The following is a 14967-nucleotide window of genomic DNA, read 5'->3' as shown; positions in this document are numbered from 1 at the left end:
AATGCGGCAATTCTAAGATTTAGCCGATTAACCCGTGTCATTTGTAAAGAACATTTTACGGAAGGATAAAGAAAATTTTATAGATGGAAAAATACGCCCATTGAAATTAGTTGCGGACTATCTTGGGTAATTAGTTGCAAACTATCTTGGGTAAATCTTTGCCACTAATGTGTGGGAGAATGTGCTTTCCCACCACTGTGGTTCCAATTTTCTCACTATGCTGCTCCTCACCCCACCCTCACCCCTTTTCCCACCTCCTCTTTTAGCCCTGCTTACTTTTGTTCACCTTAAAAAAAATATGAGTGGGCACATTGTCTGGAATTAAACCAGAGCTTTCGGCTTTGTTCTAACTCGGAGTGCAGTGTAGCTAATGCAAAATATTAATTCAAACAAGAAACAAGTCCACAGGTAGATGGAGCCCTGAAGGAATTACCTGTGGTGGAACACATAATAGTGGTCAGACTAATGCTGAACTCAACGTTTTGACAAAACGTCTTGTTTAAAGCTTGCCTCCTGTAACATTCCGTGTTCAGCCACATTTAATTGCAACAAAACGTTAAGGACTTAGAAGATGGTACCTTAAGGCTTGTTTTGGTGCATATAGACCTAGCAGACAAAAATATGGGAAAATACAACTTTGCTGGAGTAATGGAATTATTCGTTCTGCTTGTTTATATTCCTCTGTTGCCATCCATTGCTTATGACTGGCCAATCTTGCTGGTCATGTAGGCAGAGTGCTGCATTAACCAAAGTGGAAGTGCAGAATGCAAGTGAAAACGGCATTTACCACAATGGAATGGTCCCAGTATGAAAAAATGTTATGAGGTCTATGCTGTCATTGGCACAACTGTTTCAGCACAGAATTAGAAGGAAAGTTGGATCTTGTACCTAGTCATTACTGATACCATTTTCTTGGGAAATGAATGGAGTGGTCTTGAATGATAATTCTACGATTTACAAACTGATATAGCATGTTAATTATTATTCGCTCATATTCGAGCTATTGTGGCTCACTGAATGTCCTTGACACTTTCTAAGTTCACTGTTTGGCTCCTTCAGAATACAACAAAGTCCATAGAAATAGCGCTAAACAAGACACCACATAGTAGTAGAAGAGAGTACAGGTGCCACTAAGAACTTTATTTTCTACAGGTGGTGCAAGACTTCATATGCACCCACCGCCATGTGCGCAAGTGCACTCTCCATTTGATCAGGACACTCGGCGCATAACATTGAAAACATTACCGATATACTGGATCTCAGATGCACACTGAGATATCAATGTGTCACTTACACATTTGCTAAGAAACATTCAACTAATGCTAAGAATAAAGACAGCGTTCATTTAAGTGTACAAGTCTCGTGTGGGTGTGAACGACGGCTGTGTGAACTTTGAATTTTTGAATAGAGCAGGGACACTCTTGCATGTTAGATGCTAGGAACATTTTTCATAAAGCAGAAAGAACACAGATGTGTAAGTGACACATTGACATCCCTGTTTGAATCTGATATATGCGATATCTCCGGAATGCTTTCAATGTTATGTGACGAGTGTCTTTAGCGTTGGCGTAGTGTGCTGGCGGGCCACAGGATAAGATGTTACGAAGGATGTTTATTTAGAGTGAAACGAGGTACGGGAGGAAGTCGCAGGGAAGGGCCTGCCGACGCAAAGCACAGCCGAGCTCACGCACCCCACTCTACTTCTTCTTTCTCGGGCTCAGACGCGCAGTGCTGGGATAATTTGAAAGAGCGTAAGATTGGGCGAGTTGGTATTCTATGTCTTGTACTTAATAGCGCATAAAAAGGGACGAGGCACAGATGGACGACGTGGACACAGCGCTGTGTCCGCGTCGTCCATCTGTGCCTCGTCCCTTTTTATGCGCTATTAAGTACAAGGCTGGGATAATGTCTTGCACCACCCTCAGGAAATAAGGTTGTTAGTGGTACCTCTCCTATCTTCTCCCACTATGTGTCGTTTTGTTAAGTGCCATTTCTACACAGGGTGAACCTGTACTAGGCCTCCAACAAGTCCTGCTCGGTGAAGGCCATCTTCGCAGATAACAAATGAACTAAGCCTAAGCAGGTGCTGTCAAAATTCGTCACTGCGAGCTGGTGCATGGACTCCATGGCACTCTTGCCACCCTTTTCTTTCTTTGTTTTTTGCGTCTTTTCTGGCTTGTAAATCCTCTCACGGTAACAGTGTCTTTTTTTTTTATATTATAGATGGGTAATTTGCTCCTGTGGTTCAACATAATTTTCTTTTTGTCCCTTTAGTCAAAGAAATTGCTGTGTGATAGACAGAATGGGCTTAGCAGTAATACAGCAAGTTGGGCGAGTTGGTTTCTGTTCGCAATGAAAGTACAGAGCTTGCAATGCAGGCCTATCACGTGGCACACAGTTATGTGTGCGTCAGTCAGCCGTTTGTCATGCCCTCAGAAAGAGAGGTGCAATGTCTGTCTGGCAATTGATTGCAATTCTGCGTTCACGCTTGCTCTGGTGAATCTGGTACACTGCTAGTTTAACCCTTTCAATGCCATGGACGAGCTGGGTTTGTCCGCAAGTTTCTGGTAAAAACAGCCAATGACAAGCTCAGCTCGCCAAAGATACTTTTAATTTTCTCATCGGTGACACATTTAGTTTTTGTATAGCACTGTTAGGCCCGACTTTTGCAAATAATCGATTGAAATGGCGTTAATCAACACACACAGCATTGCCTACATAGGCATTTGTAAAGAATTTCGCAGTAAGAAAAATTTCTGTTGCTGGTCAAATTTCAGGATAGTACCGTGGCAGGGAAGGGGTTAAAGATGTGGTCTTTGTTACCTGCCCGGTATTATTCTGACATGTATACAGGGTGTTTTGCTTAACTTGTGCCAAAGTTTAACAATATGCAAATGCTATGTAGCCGGACAGAACCAAGGTAATGTTGCTTGCCGTCGCTTGGAGGTACTCGGATTACTTTTTGCATTCGACCTAATTACATAATTAGTCTTAATAATCAACTTAAGTGTCAATGAGAAAATTGTAGCACAACTTGAGAAACTCCCGATACAGCTTTCTATTCTTCAATACATGCTACATAAAAGTGTTTTTCCGAGCATAAAAGATGCCTGCGAATACAGGCAAAGTGCCTCGAACGGCCAGTCGCACGGCAATTTTGCGTGTATTCGCGGGCTATTTCACTTTTAGGTAGTATGTATTAAGCAACAGAAAGCTGCATTGTGACTTTTTCGTGCTCTACAATTTTCTCATTGACACTTTTGATCTAATAATAATAGAGAAGCTGATTAATTAAGACTAATTATCTAATCAGATGGAATGCAAAAAATTATCTGAGTATCACCAAGCGACGGCAACCTTGGTTCTGTCCAGCTATGTAGCATTTGCATATTTTTAAACTTTGGGCCAAGTGAAACACCCTGTATACGTCACATGATTGCTCTAGTAAACTTCAGGTCTGAGTGAGCCCTCATCCCCTCTTCTGTCTTGTCCTCGCTGCCTTTTCTCATTTTGCACTTTCATTAAGAATGAGTTTAGCCTGGCACTCGGCTGATGAAACCAGGCATTTTTGTGACAGTAAACTGTATCTTGCGCAGGTTTCGTTTTTCCGCTTGCCTTATGGAAACAAGGATCTGCTGCAGAAGTGGCTGGATGCCATATCGAAGGACGAGGACCGAGATATCCGCTTCCACCGAGCCACGAAAGTGTGTTCAAGGCACTTCGAGGAGGACGACTACTATCGCGGCTACGTGAATGGCAAGCGCTACCTCAAGGATGGCATTGTGCCCCATATCTTCGCTGGTAGGGTGCCCAAAAAAGGCGCTGCCAGGCGCCTTCGCCCTGTTCTCGACGCAGCTTCTCTCATTGCGACCGTCCCACGTACCACTGACGTCCATCTTGTTCGGCCATTGCTCGGTCACACCTGGCCATTTACCAAAGTCGTGATGGACGCTGGAGCGTGCCGCGGTGACGAGTCGGCTCCCAACGTAAACTCCACCGTTGTTGAGGTGAGATGCGAAGATGAAGTTGAGAAATGTGAAGACGACAATGAGGAGAGAGTAACTGTAGACCCCGTGCACACGTACTGCAAGCCCACGTCCGTGAATAGACTGGAGAAGGAAGTAGGTGTGGATCCTGACCGCACGTCCTGCGGCGAGCCATCTGAGGTGTCGAACCAAGATACCGATTCACCAGCAGCACTGTCAACAGCACTGTCCCACTGTAGTGTACAAGTCATAGCGTCCGGTGGCCACGAGTCTGATTCCGACACGGATGAAAGCACGGGTGCTATTACAGACACCGACACGCCTATTAATTCAGAAGATGGCACGGAAATTCTTCCAGATGACACTGTCTTCGATATGCTCTCAGAAACGGGCACAGAGGTTCCCCCCGAGTTACCAGATCGTGCGAGCCAGGCTATGCCAGGCACTGCCCTCTCGGGGAATGCTCAGCCCAGCAACAGGGAGCAGTCTTCCGATTCGGAGGAGCTTCAGAAAGGCGTCTCACAGCTGGAAAGGGAGATTGAACGGATGAACCGTGCAATGGAGTGGTACAGGCAGGAGGCAAAGGATGCAAAAAAGGACAAGTACAAGTTAGCAAGGACTGTGGAGCTGCTCGAGCACAAGTGCCGGAAGCTGGAGAAGTGGCAGTTCTCGATCGAGAGCTTTCGGCACAGCCAGACGGACGTGCACTTCTACACCGGCCTTCCTGATTATGCCGCTTTTGAGGATCTCTACCAGCGGCTGCCTGGCGACGCAGTCGGAAGGCACGCGACACCGCGGACCAGAAGGTCCCTCTCTGACCGTGACGAGCTGTTCTTGCTCCTCGTTCGGTACCGTCTGGGGCTGAACGTGCGAGACTTGGCCTTCCGGTTTCGCGTGTCGCGCAACACTGTCTCTGATATCTGCCTGACTTGGACCAGGTTTGTCTACCGGCACCTGCATCGCCTTTGCTCTGGCCATTGTGCGCGTGGAAGAGGTGCACCATTAGTGCGCAGTTCTGCGGAATGTGTCAGCGACTGCGATCACTGTCCGACCGACTCTCGCTCCGAACTGAAAGAGCTTTCGGACACTGGCCAAGTGGTGACGTCGCTCTCCTCTCATAGTGCCACAATTTTTGTGTGCCCTCCCATGGACCCGGAATCGACGAGACAGTTTGCACAGGCGCACAACTGTGAAGATGAGCTGCCTTCCTACGACGACAGCTGCAAGACGGGCGACACGGACGTAGCAGTTGAAGACATTTTTCTTGAAATGGGCCTTCCACCGAATGTTTCACGGCTTCTGGGACTGCATGGGAGTGGCAGTGTGCTGACAGTGGATGACATAGTGTCTATGCGTGGAGATATAGAGCGTGTGATCCCCAAGATAAGGGAATATTGCATATTTGAGCAGCCCGTCCCGCGCTCTTTGCTTCCGGTAGCGAAAGAAATGCTTGCTATATGCGTGGTCCTGACCAACTTTGCCAAGACTTGATTCAGTTGTCCTGATAAGTGATTCAATACCATTATGAAATGGTGCACTCAGGCTCTTTCGGAAAAACAATTGTGTGAATGGCAGCGGGTCAATCGTGCGCACTGCGACTGTCTCTACCATTTAACGTTCTGTGAAGAGGTCCAGTTTAGAGCTATCTGTACATAAGTGTGTGGTGCTCAGACATCTCCGATGAGAGTTGCATCCTGTGTGGGTTAACGTGGTCTATAAATGGCATGTGCCTTTGCTGAAACAAAAGCGAGGGGTTACTGAGGAAGTAGCAGAAGTGGCCCAGCATTCTGGGAGAAGCAGATGACTGTCATGTATTTATGAAAGATATAGAATACGCAGAAACATTATTTCTTTGTTACAGCATCAAGGTTGTCAACTCTTCCCTACTTCAAAATGACTGAAGTGCTACGCGATTAATACTCGAGATTGAGGCAGCATGAAGACACTGATGGTGTTTTCAAAACATTGGGTGATCTGAAGCAGGCTCTAAAATCTCGGAGCGTTGAACATTCAGGCACACTTGTTATTTTATAAATGAAGGCTTTAAGCACCCTCCAGAGAAGCTGATAGACAATTCATTGCGGTACCTCATGCCTTGACAAAGAAGAAACAAGCTGATAAATATCTGCAAATGTCTCGCGCTCCCTTCCTATAACTTGCACGGATAGTAGTGCTAGCTGACATATGGTGTCTTTTTTTCTCCTGGAATGTGGCTTTGCATTCATTTTCTTCTTGCACTGGTCTGTAGTAAAGATCAGTTTTGTGCGGGCATCATTCCCATTCGCTTCACACCACACGCAGCCCAGCTGACCACCAGCCTGTCTGGCTTTCTCGTCTACACTTAAGAAAAGTTAGGAACCCTTCGGGACTTTTCTCCAAACAGTCGTTCTTGTCTATCATGCCTGCTTTACTTTCATTACTGCGTGCCCATTACTTCCAGGTCGTGAACTGGGCAAGCGTTATCAGATAAGCGTGACATAGTATTCTTGACAGAAAAGTAGCGAGCGCACAGCATTTAAAGAATGAAATGCAAGCAAGATGGACAACATTTATTTGGGGACAGGATATGAAGTCTGTTGGAGTCCGGATAGGAAGTCCGTTGAAACAGGAACGGGCTTAATTATGCATGGGCGAAATGATGGCAGCTTAGAAAGTCCATTGCAGAATTTTTTCTACAATATGTAGTGGTGCAACAGTGTTGCAGCAGATTTCACTTTCACTTGCTCCGCTTTCTTGTGTTGTAGAAATAAACACCACTCATTTCTTGCATTTCACTCTGATGTTATCAAAAATGCAGCTGTGTATGTGGCTTGTACTGGTTCGGACTCCTTCATCATACAACTTAATTCAAACATTTTCCAATCTTTGTGTACTCATCTTCCTTCATGACGCTGCTACTAATGTGTCAGCAGATATTTCCTGTGTGGGTCCAATAATAGAAAGTGTGAAGTGCACTTGGCTGTAATACTGATGAAGGCAGGAAATCTAGTCATATAGTGGTGAGGTGTCACTAATGTGCCTTGCAGACTTTCTTATCATTCATTGCTGTCATCATATCCAACCAAACTTTCTCACCGATTTTTAGTCTCATTATATGGTTACTGATAAAGTACAAAAATCTCTTGAGACGAGAGTTTCCCAACTTGAGAGTTGTGTTAGGTGTTTCTGTAGTGGTACTGACCTACTGCAGGAGTTCGTTGCTTGTAACAGTGCTAATATGAAGCTGTTAAAATTTATACTGTGTGCCTTCTTGCAATAAATCATGGTTTTGACTTTGGTTGTGTTTTGTTCACTATAATATAAAGTCAACTCCGTCATGACTGAAACAAAAACATGTGACCAGTCTTCATGACTCATTTCATTTAGTAATACTTTGAGCCCACCCAGCATTATTGTGGGAGTGAAAAAATAAAATTGACAGTTTAACATATGCCTAAGACGGTGAAGGCCTGCACGCTCAAGAGACATTAATCAAATTGCTTGACATTCTCATTCGAATGCCTTGTCACTTCTTATTACTTGTTTTTTTCCAACCAAGGATTGCGTGCTTGAGTACCTTAATTGACGCTATCTTAATTAACTGACTGGATTAACACCAATGAGCTCGAGTCCCTTAACTTTATAATAATTAACTGTGCTTTAATTAACTTTGCTTCAATGCCAAAGGTGGTGAGGTCGACTCGCACATAAGCTTGAGGGTTCGACTCCCACCGAAGGTCGTGGGTTTGAGTGGCTGAATTTATCTTAACACGATCGTGACGGTGACCCAGGCACCATCAAAATTGTTAGGTGAGCGTTTGTATATAGGTAAGACACGATGCCGGGGCGGTCCAAGTGAATTACTACACCGAGTCGTCGTCATGTACGATTTCGCTCAAGGACGTTGAAGGTCGACTGAACGATGAGACATGTAAGGCTTTCGTCTTAATAAAATTCTGCTGAGCAGTGGAAGACATTCTTACTGCAGGAGTAGCTAGGAAACATACATCAGGTGTATCGTGAAAAGAAATAATGCAGAGCTAGCACATTGATCATGCACTAACATTACTGTGACACTATATTATGTCTGTGAGCACCAAGCCTCCCAAAATATGAAATAAAGGGATGCTAAAGAGTAGAATGATTTGACTTCTATTAGTAAACTATTCTTCTGTAACACACACAAAAAAAAAAAACGCCACTCTCACCTTGAGAAGACGCTCGATAAGCTAGAAAAGAAAACTGGTGGCAACACCACCTTGAAGTTCTCGCACCAACTCGACGTGATGCCATGGATTTTGACGGTGTCTGCTAGAGCCTAGTTAATCTGTTGGTAAAAATAGACTGCGTAGTATTACAACGGAGCCAAAGTCTGAGCATAGCAAGTTTAACTTGACTGAAGTACGAAAAAATACTTTAAAATCCATGATGTTGCACTGATGTACTGGTGTTGGGGTTTTGGTTTGAAATTTAAAAAAAATTAGAACTTTAAACCTACATTTTCTCTTATAGTTCTCAAAACTATTGTGAAATTATAGAGACTGGAGTTGTTAACGAATACTTTATCAGTCTAGGCTGAGTTTTTCTGTAGTGTCCCTTTAAGACATGCTGAAGCTGCAGTGTAATGAAGCAGCCTGTTCAATTCCTTAATTGCTGTTGGAAAAATTACTTCAATCGAAAACAATTATTGTGGGCTTCGGGAGGTTGGATGTACACTCATTAGCAAAAGTACGTGAACAACAGGCATACCACGAAAAAAAAAAAAAAAACTAGCGTAGCTTGCACTGGAGGCGCGCTGCTAAAGAGACACCGGAGCTCATGGGCACTTGTCCTGGCTTTTGGGCTAGGCTGAGCACTACCAAGTCATCCCCAGCATTTGCCGGAATTTATTGATTCTTAATCGATTATCGATTAGCTATTGATTGGCTATTGCAAGGTATTTGCAACGTATTTGGGCTAGGCTAAGCACTACCAAGTCAACCCCAGCATTTTCTGGAATTTATTGATTATTTGTCGATTACCTATTGATTGGATATCGTAACTGACTAAGCTTAAGTAACCCCAATCATGCCTAGCTAGAATTGGCCAGGCTTCGCTTCGCTAGTTCACAGAGGTATGAGCCATTGCGCTCGAACCCTTTTTGCACTACTGCCAGGATCGGCCCACATTTTCTGTTTACGCGTCACGGACTTACGGCCGGCTTGAACAGCTCCGCTGTTAAACAAAAACAGAATTCAGTTGTAATTTGGACACACAAACTGAAGTTCACCAAAGTACTAGAAGGCGCACAATGCCACGTTTGGACTGCAGTGTTCAGTTTCAGTTTAACATGCATAGGTAGCCAAAACTATCGGTTTTATCATGGAATCCCAGGTCCGTGCACCTTTTCTCATAGGTGCATATACTGTGGCAGTGTTGCAGTGTATGAGTTTATCTCTCGCATACGAAATGCAAATGATGTATCTTGAGTTCTAATTTCAAAGTACCCACATTTCTCAATTTTAACAAGGTTGTGAATTGCCAAAAAAAAAAGAAAGTTACAGGTTGACTAATTTGTTTAACCTTATGACCGCGAATGTTGCGAGGAGCAGTGTAGCGCCCTTTGTGTTGTGTTTTGTGACAAGGATGAGGAATGCTGGTTGCAGCGGAGGCTCACCTCACATGAGCCACGCTTACACTAGTCACCTAGGGCTTAGGCTCCAGAAGAATAATCTCTCGCAATTCAATTTCAAAATTTTGCAACGCTTTTTCTACTGTAGGCAGAGCAATAAGGCTGGTCTTATAATAAGGTTATTGGTTATTGTTGGTCTTATGGCATTCCTTGAATCATACAGAAGCCATTGTTTAGATAGAGAAGATAGATACAGAAGCCTATGTTTAGCAAAATGTGAGAAGCTGTTATTTTGCAAATCTCTGCAGAAAATTAAAGGAAGCTTTCACAAAATTGGAACCGAAAACAATACACATAAATGGAGCTCATATTCAAAATGAGCGCATAACATTACATATATGTGGCAAGTTTTCAGCACCATAGCTCAAAGAATGAAGATTTTCTGTAGAATCCTGGTAGAGGCTCATTGGCTCTGGTGCAGCCATGTTCTAATAAAGGCAAAATGGACAAATATCAATCTGCTGATGAAAGCCGAGGTTCTCAAGGTTAGTCCGAAGTCCTCCAGTACAGCACCGGTCATGGCCCGTGTTTTGGATAATTTCGCTATAAACCATTTGATCGACAAACTCAGTGCCACATTACTTTGGTGGTCTGTTAGCTGGTTGTTGTTCAGAAATACCACATATTTTCATAATCCGACACCAGTCAAGGTGGGGGGAGGTGTTGAAGGGGGCACAAGTGTTTGACACTCTACAGTTGAGCCATGAGGTCTGCGTTCCACAGGAGAGCGAAGAGGATGTCGAGGTCTGATTCTGCAGGTGGCAATTTCCAGTGTGTTGCGTCTCTGTTTCAGTTCCACTCTTGTGCCTATTACGTCATTCAGTTTTTCAGGCAGGTGCTAGCCTATCTCCAGGTCTTTAAGTTCTGATATTATACCTGGCAACACTTCCAAATCTTCTGTGAAGTTTATGACTTTAAACTGGCTTTACAGTGTTTAGAATGCTGCTTCAAGTTAAAAAAAAATAACATTCTGTTCTTGCAAGACTTTCACTGGTTGGTCTACAAACCATCTGCTGGAAGACTTTCGATGGTGAGAGAACACCAGAGGGCGTACTTGCTTTGCGCAAGCTCATACAGGCAAGTACCTGAAACAGGTGAAGTTGGCAACAGCAAAGTCACCAAAAAAGTAACTGTGATCTAGAAACAATGTGTTGCTTATTTGCCAGCCTCTCCTGCGTCAAGTTAGCTGCTGCTTGCATACTGTATCTAGAGGTCAATGACCTGAAATGAAGTGCATATGTATCCTACAAAAGGTGTCTGCCGAGGGCAAAGTTTAAAAGAAACTGGTGCAATCTCACCCGTCATGCCCCTTTCTCAGTCTTTGTCTATTTAGGAATCCTAATGTTTGCAGGTTGTCATGTAACAAGAAAGATAGTCTCATTTAATCGCACAATGTGGGTGGTCTCGTTGGTTGAAGGCCAGCATTTGACATGCCTATGGTGCTGTCCTTTTATTGCAGTCCCCGTGCAAACCGGCCCCCAAAGAACCTTGAACAGGAGGTTCCACGCAGCTTCAAGGTCCTGTTCGATGGCATGAACGATGACGAGGAGCCTGAGAAGCGGCGGAGGAAGCGAAAGGCATCCAAAAACCTCATATCAGGTGAGCACTACAAAGGCGTCATCCAGCTTGAACGCCTAGTTGCCTTTTGTGAGGGAGTTTACTAAGAGGGCCTTAGCTTGTGAGGGGACCTGTGTTGAAAATGAAAACTGACTTGTGTCATGAATATTGCAGCCACTTCCAGAAAGACAGATTTTTTTCTATCAAGTTCTATGCAGCACATTTAGGACTGTTCCACAATTGTTGCAGTTACTGCCAGTTGACCTACAATGGCTGACACAACAGTCAAATACTGGCCAACTGTAAGCTGTGTTGTTCAATTCAGTAGCAGACGACCACGCACTCGATGTTGCCGCTGCATATTTGTACCTTTGTTTAGTGTTCTTAAATTCATCCGGTATAGTTGCTTCTTCAGTTTAACACTTCCCTGCACATCGCTTCTTTATGACAGTACCATCATCATTAGCAGGCTGTTTATGTCTGCTGCAGTAAAAGTGCCTCTCCTGTCGATCTGCAGTCACCCCTGCCTTGCACCAGCCAGCTCTATCCTATGCCTGCGAATTTTCTTATCTCATCTCCCCTCCTAAATATCTGCTGTCCTCAATTGCATTTCTCTTCTCTTGGCACTGTTATGCATGTTCTTTATATATTTGGAATGGGTCACTGAGGTGAAACCCCGGAGGTTTCGAAAGAGGACGAAGTGATTTGTACACATTGAGCACAAGACATTTACTGCACACAAGAAACAGAAAATAAAATTGGCTAAACTTTTATGAACCCGCTACCAGCAGGAGGTCTCTTTACATGACCGTGCGTAAATAGAAGACTACAACACGTAAAGTAGGAGCATGACTTCAAGCAAATGAAAACATACTGTTCACACAAAACAAAAGCCTTCAGTGCTGCATGACGGTCGGGGCAGTTCGATGAGGGAAGCAGCAATAAGCTCACTAAAGCGGCGGTTGGGTTGAGCAGAGGTCAAAGATGTCCGGAACATAGAAGGCCACAGGCGATTGAGAGGGTGAGTTCCTTGTAAAGCAACAAATCAGCTGTCGAGAACCAATAAATTTTTTCTTTATACAGACAACTTAGTTGTAGTGGCTTTCAGAATATACTAGTGAAAGATAAGAATTAGGTCAGGATTTGCTAATTCCTTTATTATAAAAGTCATTTTGTTAAGGCGTTCAAGTGTATTTTTGTACAGTTAAACCTGCTTATAACGAACCTCCATATAATGAATTCCTGGATATAACAAAGTTTTTCTATTCGCCGCCGTTACTCCATAGAAGCACATGTATTTGAGACCTCTATGTAACGAAGTGGCAGCGGGAGACCCCCTCAAAATAACGAATTGTCCCCGCCGACAATCTAGAGATTTCGCCCCAAATTTTGTCAATTTGGCGCGAGCAGCAACCGGAAGCACCTTCTTCGCCACGACGGAATGCGAAGCGAGCGCACGTGTGCGTGCATGCGACCGTGTGCGAGGCGGGCCTGCATCCCTCGACCCGGCGATCTTGTGCCGCGGGCGTGACCTTACCCCTCCCTTCATTCAAACCTGATCCTGCCGCTTGCTGCAGCTGACCTAGCCCGCAAAGCCGGCACTCCTTTTCCAGTTGATGTTGCCGACGCGCTGGCAGACGCTGTGACGCATCACACTCAATGAGCGCCGACACACGCTGTCAAATGCTGGCGGTGTGTGGAAGCACCGCTGCAGAAGCGAGCGAAGTGACCTTCGTGCTGTTGTCTATCGCTTCAATGCAAACTGAGCGCCGAGAACACACAGCACGCACAAAGCTAGCTACGAGCCGCCGACGCACTTACACTGCCTAGACTCGGCCCCAACGCAGATCGTTTTCAAGATACGGCCCGCGCAACTGCGCGCCACCATGCAGTACGCAGTTGATGCAAGAGTGCAGTACAACGCCACCAGCTATCTCTCCCCCCTCGCTCCCTCGCCGGTGCCTCAAGCAACGGAACAAGGCGCGCTTCCTCCCTGCTTTTCTTTCTTGCGCGCGAGAGATTTAGACGTGGTCGTCGGCTCCCCTTGCACGTCTTCACTCGCACATACAGCATACAGCGCGCGGCGACTGCGTTATCGCCCTTGGACTTTATACGGAACATCTATGAGCCAAAACCAATTTTAGGGCCACAACGCGTCATAGGCACCATCTTTAGATAGCAAATACGGATCTCAAAGGCCATACTTTTGCTGGCGGAAACCTAAAATATGTCATAGTTGTTGCCCCCGGCACTTTGGGCGGCCAATGCCATCATCAAGCCACCAAGCCAAGTGACATTAAAAGTAAAAATGGCTGCTCGGGCCGGCGCGGGGTGGCAGTTCGCAACGTATGATGCGACGTCCCACAGTTCGCAACGTCCCACAGTTGCGATGGAACAGCGGGGTTGCCAATGCAGTGAGTTCTATGGGAGCTGTGCCGGGACCAGCTGAAAACGACGTAACAGCCGGGAAAACGCAGCACCGGGGAGTGTAACAGCGGGGTTCTACTGTAACACTATACGACGCTACGACGCCATCGTGACGTTCGCTCTTCGTTTCCGATGCCTCGCGCTTGTGCGAAACGACACGCGTCTACGTATCCAGTATCTGGTGTGACATTCCAAGGATGAGTGCTTCAACGAAAACGGAAAACGGGTGTGCGTTATAATCGAGGCCGCGTTAGAATCGAGTAAATATGGCAAGCGTGTTGTTTTTTTTTCGAATTTTCGTGCCGAACCTGCATATAACTAAATCCTCTTTATAACGAAGTTTTTCGGGAATTTGTCAATTTCGTTATATCCAGGTTTAACTGTATTAGCACTCTGTGTGCAGTTACGTCAAAAAAATGTATGCCTTGTGTACAAGTGCATGTTTGAAGGATGTTATCCTCTACTGGGCAATTGCCAGTTGCTTTTTGTGCATGTTGTGAGCATTACTGCATAGGAAATACTAGATGATGTTCGATGTTTATCCCACGTATATCTTTCACTGTCCTAAGTTTACCGCAGGTAAATATGGGACATTTCACAATATGATTTGTTTCCGTAATTGTCAGTGCCCTGTGTTTCTTGGCATTTGCTGAGGCCTTGATGTGGTATTGGGGCATTGTATTGTCATGTGGAAGTGACCGACACAGGCATGCAGACATGTTCAAGGTTTTATTGGGTGACTTGCGCCTGCTAAACAAACAGTACAACTCGAACTTACATGATTTACAATTACATGACCTACGATTGAACTCTAACTGTGCTGCATTGTGAAGCCATTCGACAGTCATTGTGACCATTTCAGACATTGCTGCATGCTACATGTGCAGCCGATTAGAAGTGCTTGTCCTTTTGGAGGCTGCTATGGCATTCGTGACATAGGTAACAATGATTAGACAAAAATTTGACATTGTGAGCACATCTCATGGAAGAGTGGAAACGCAGTGATGATGACAGCATCCAAAAGGCGAGTCACGCAATAATATCAGTGTGACTATGTGTTTCAACTTGTGTCACGTTTTGAGACACTGTCACTTCTCAACATTGTGCCCTGTCTCAACGTAATGCTATGTCTCAGTCTAGCGGCTGTTTATTAGGAAACAGACTTTCAGGCACCGCTCCGCACATTCTCTTCGAGTGCTGCAGCATTTTTTTAACTCTGTGATGCTGAGCTCGAAGTCTCGTGTTTGATTGCTGCCACAGCGGCCGATTTCTAATGCGGGCAGTATTTAAAAACTAGCGTAGCTTGCACTGGAGGCGCAATGCTAAAGAGACAGCGGTTCCCATCAG

The 14967-nt window shown here is 45.0% G+C and overlaps 1 protein-coding gene across 3 annotated transcripts in view; it reads left to right on the top strand.

The window, feature by feature from the left end:
• LOC119453783 (coiled-coil domain-containing protein 137) overlaps positions 1 to 14967 on the top strand; it is a 39827-nt gene that overhangs the window by 5081 nt on the left and 19779 nt on the right. For 2 of the 3 annotated variants that reach the window (XM_037715838.2, XM_049668504.1), the window contains exon 2: positions 11096 to 11235. In XM_037715838.2, the coding sequence (XP_037571766.1) occupies positions 11096 to 11235 (140 nt within the window). Of the gene's footprint in view, positions 1 to 3596; positions 7262 to 11095; positions 11236 to 14967 lie in introns of those variants that run through there. The other variant, XM_037715837.2, reaches the window with a different exon arrangement.

Source organism: Dermacentor silvarum, chromosome 5 (assembly GCF_013339745.2).
Source record: "Dermacentor silvarum isolate Dsil-2018 chromosome 5, BIME_Dsil_1.4, whole genome shotgun sequence".
Classification (NCBI taxonomy): domain Eukaryota; kingdom Metazoa; phylum Arthropoda; class Arachnida; order Ixodida; family Ixodidae; genus Dermacentor; species Dermacentor silvarum.
This window is presented reverse-complemented; position numbering and strand designations above follow the sequence as displayed.